At 59.2% G+C, this 441-nt stretch overlaps 1 protein-coding gene across 1 annotated transcript in view; it reads right to left on the minus strand.

Moving 5' to 3' along the window:
• Positions 1-331, minus strand: part of LOC104835260 (1-phosphatidylinositol 4,5-bisphosphate phosphodiesterase beta-3-like) — a 28,004-nt gene extending 27,673 nt beyond the window's left edge. The window contains exon 1 of the mRNA XM_010573147.1: positions 324-331. Within this exon, the coding sequence (XP_010571449.1) occupies positions 324-331 (8 nt within the window). The remainder of the gene's footprint in view (positions 1-323) is intronic.
• Between the last annotated feature and the right edge of the window lie 110 nt (positions 332-441).

Genomic DNA, 441 nt, shown 5'->3' on the forward strand with positions numbered 1-441 from the left:
CCCTCCCAGAACTCCCCAACCTTCCTAAGGACCCCCAAAACTCCTAAGGGACCCCCAAAATCCAGGGCTGGGTTTGGCCCCCCCCAAAATCCTGGGGTTACAACATGGGTAGGGCAACTCCTCCCTGGGGACTTTGACCCCCATAAAGTCATTTATCCCTGGAAAAGGGGGGCCAAGGGACAAAGTGGGGGGCTACACCCTAAATGGGGGTGTCCTCCCCTTAAAAATGGGGCAACCCCTTAAATTTGGGGGGGGTGGTAACAGGGCCCCCCATCTCCCCCCAAGGGATTCAGGTATCTGAGCTGCCTTCCGCTCCCCCCCACTTCCGCATAGCTGAGGGAGGGAAAGGGAGAAAATTGGGGTAAAACAGGTTGGGGTTATGGGGGGGGGCTGCGGGATTTGGGGGGGCTGGGGAGGAGGTCCCGAGGGAAATGCCCTGCA

The sequence above is a fragment of the Haliaeetus leucocephalus genome, unplaced genomic scaffold (genome assembly GCF_000737465.1).
Source record: "Haliaeetus leucocephalus isolate CR32 unplaced genomic scaffold, Haliaeetus_leucocephalus-4.0 Scaffold371, whole genome shotgun sequence".
NCBI lineage: Eukaryota > Metazoa > Chordata > Aves > Accipitriformes > Accipitridae > Haliaeetus > Haliaeetus leucocephalus.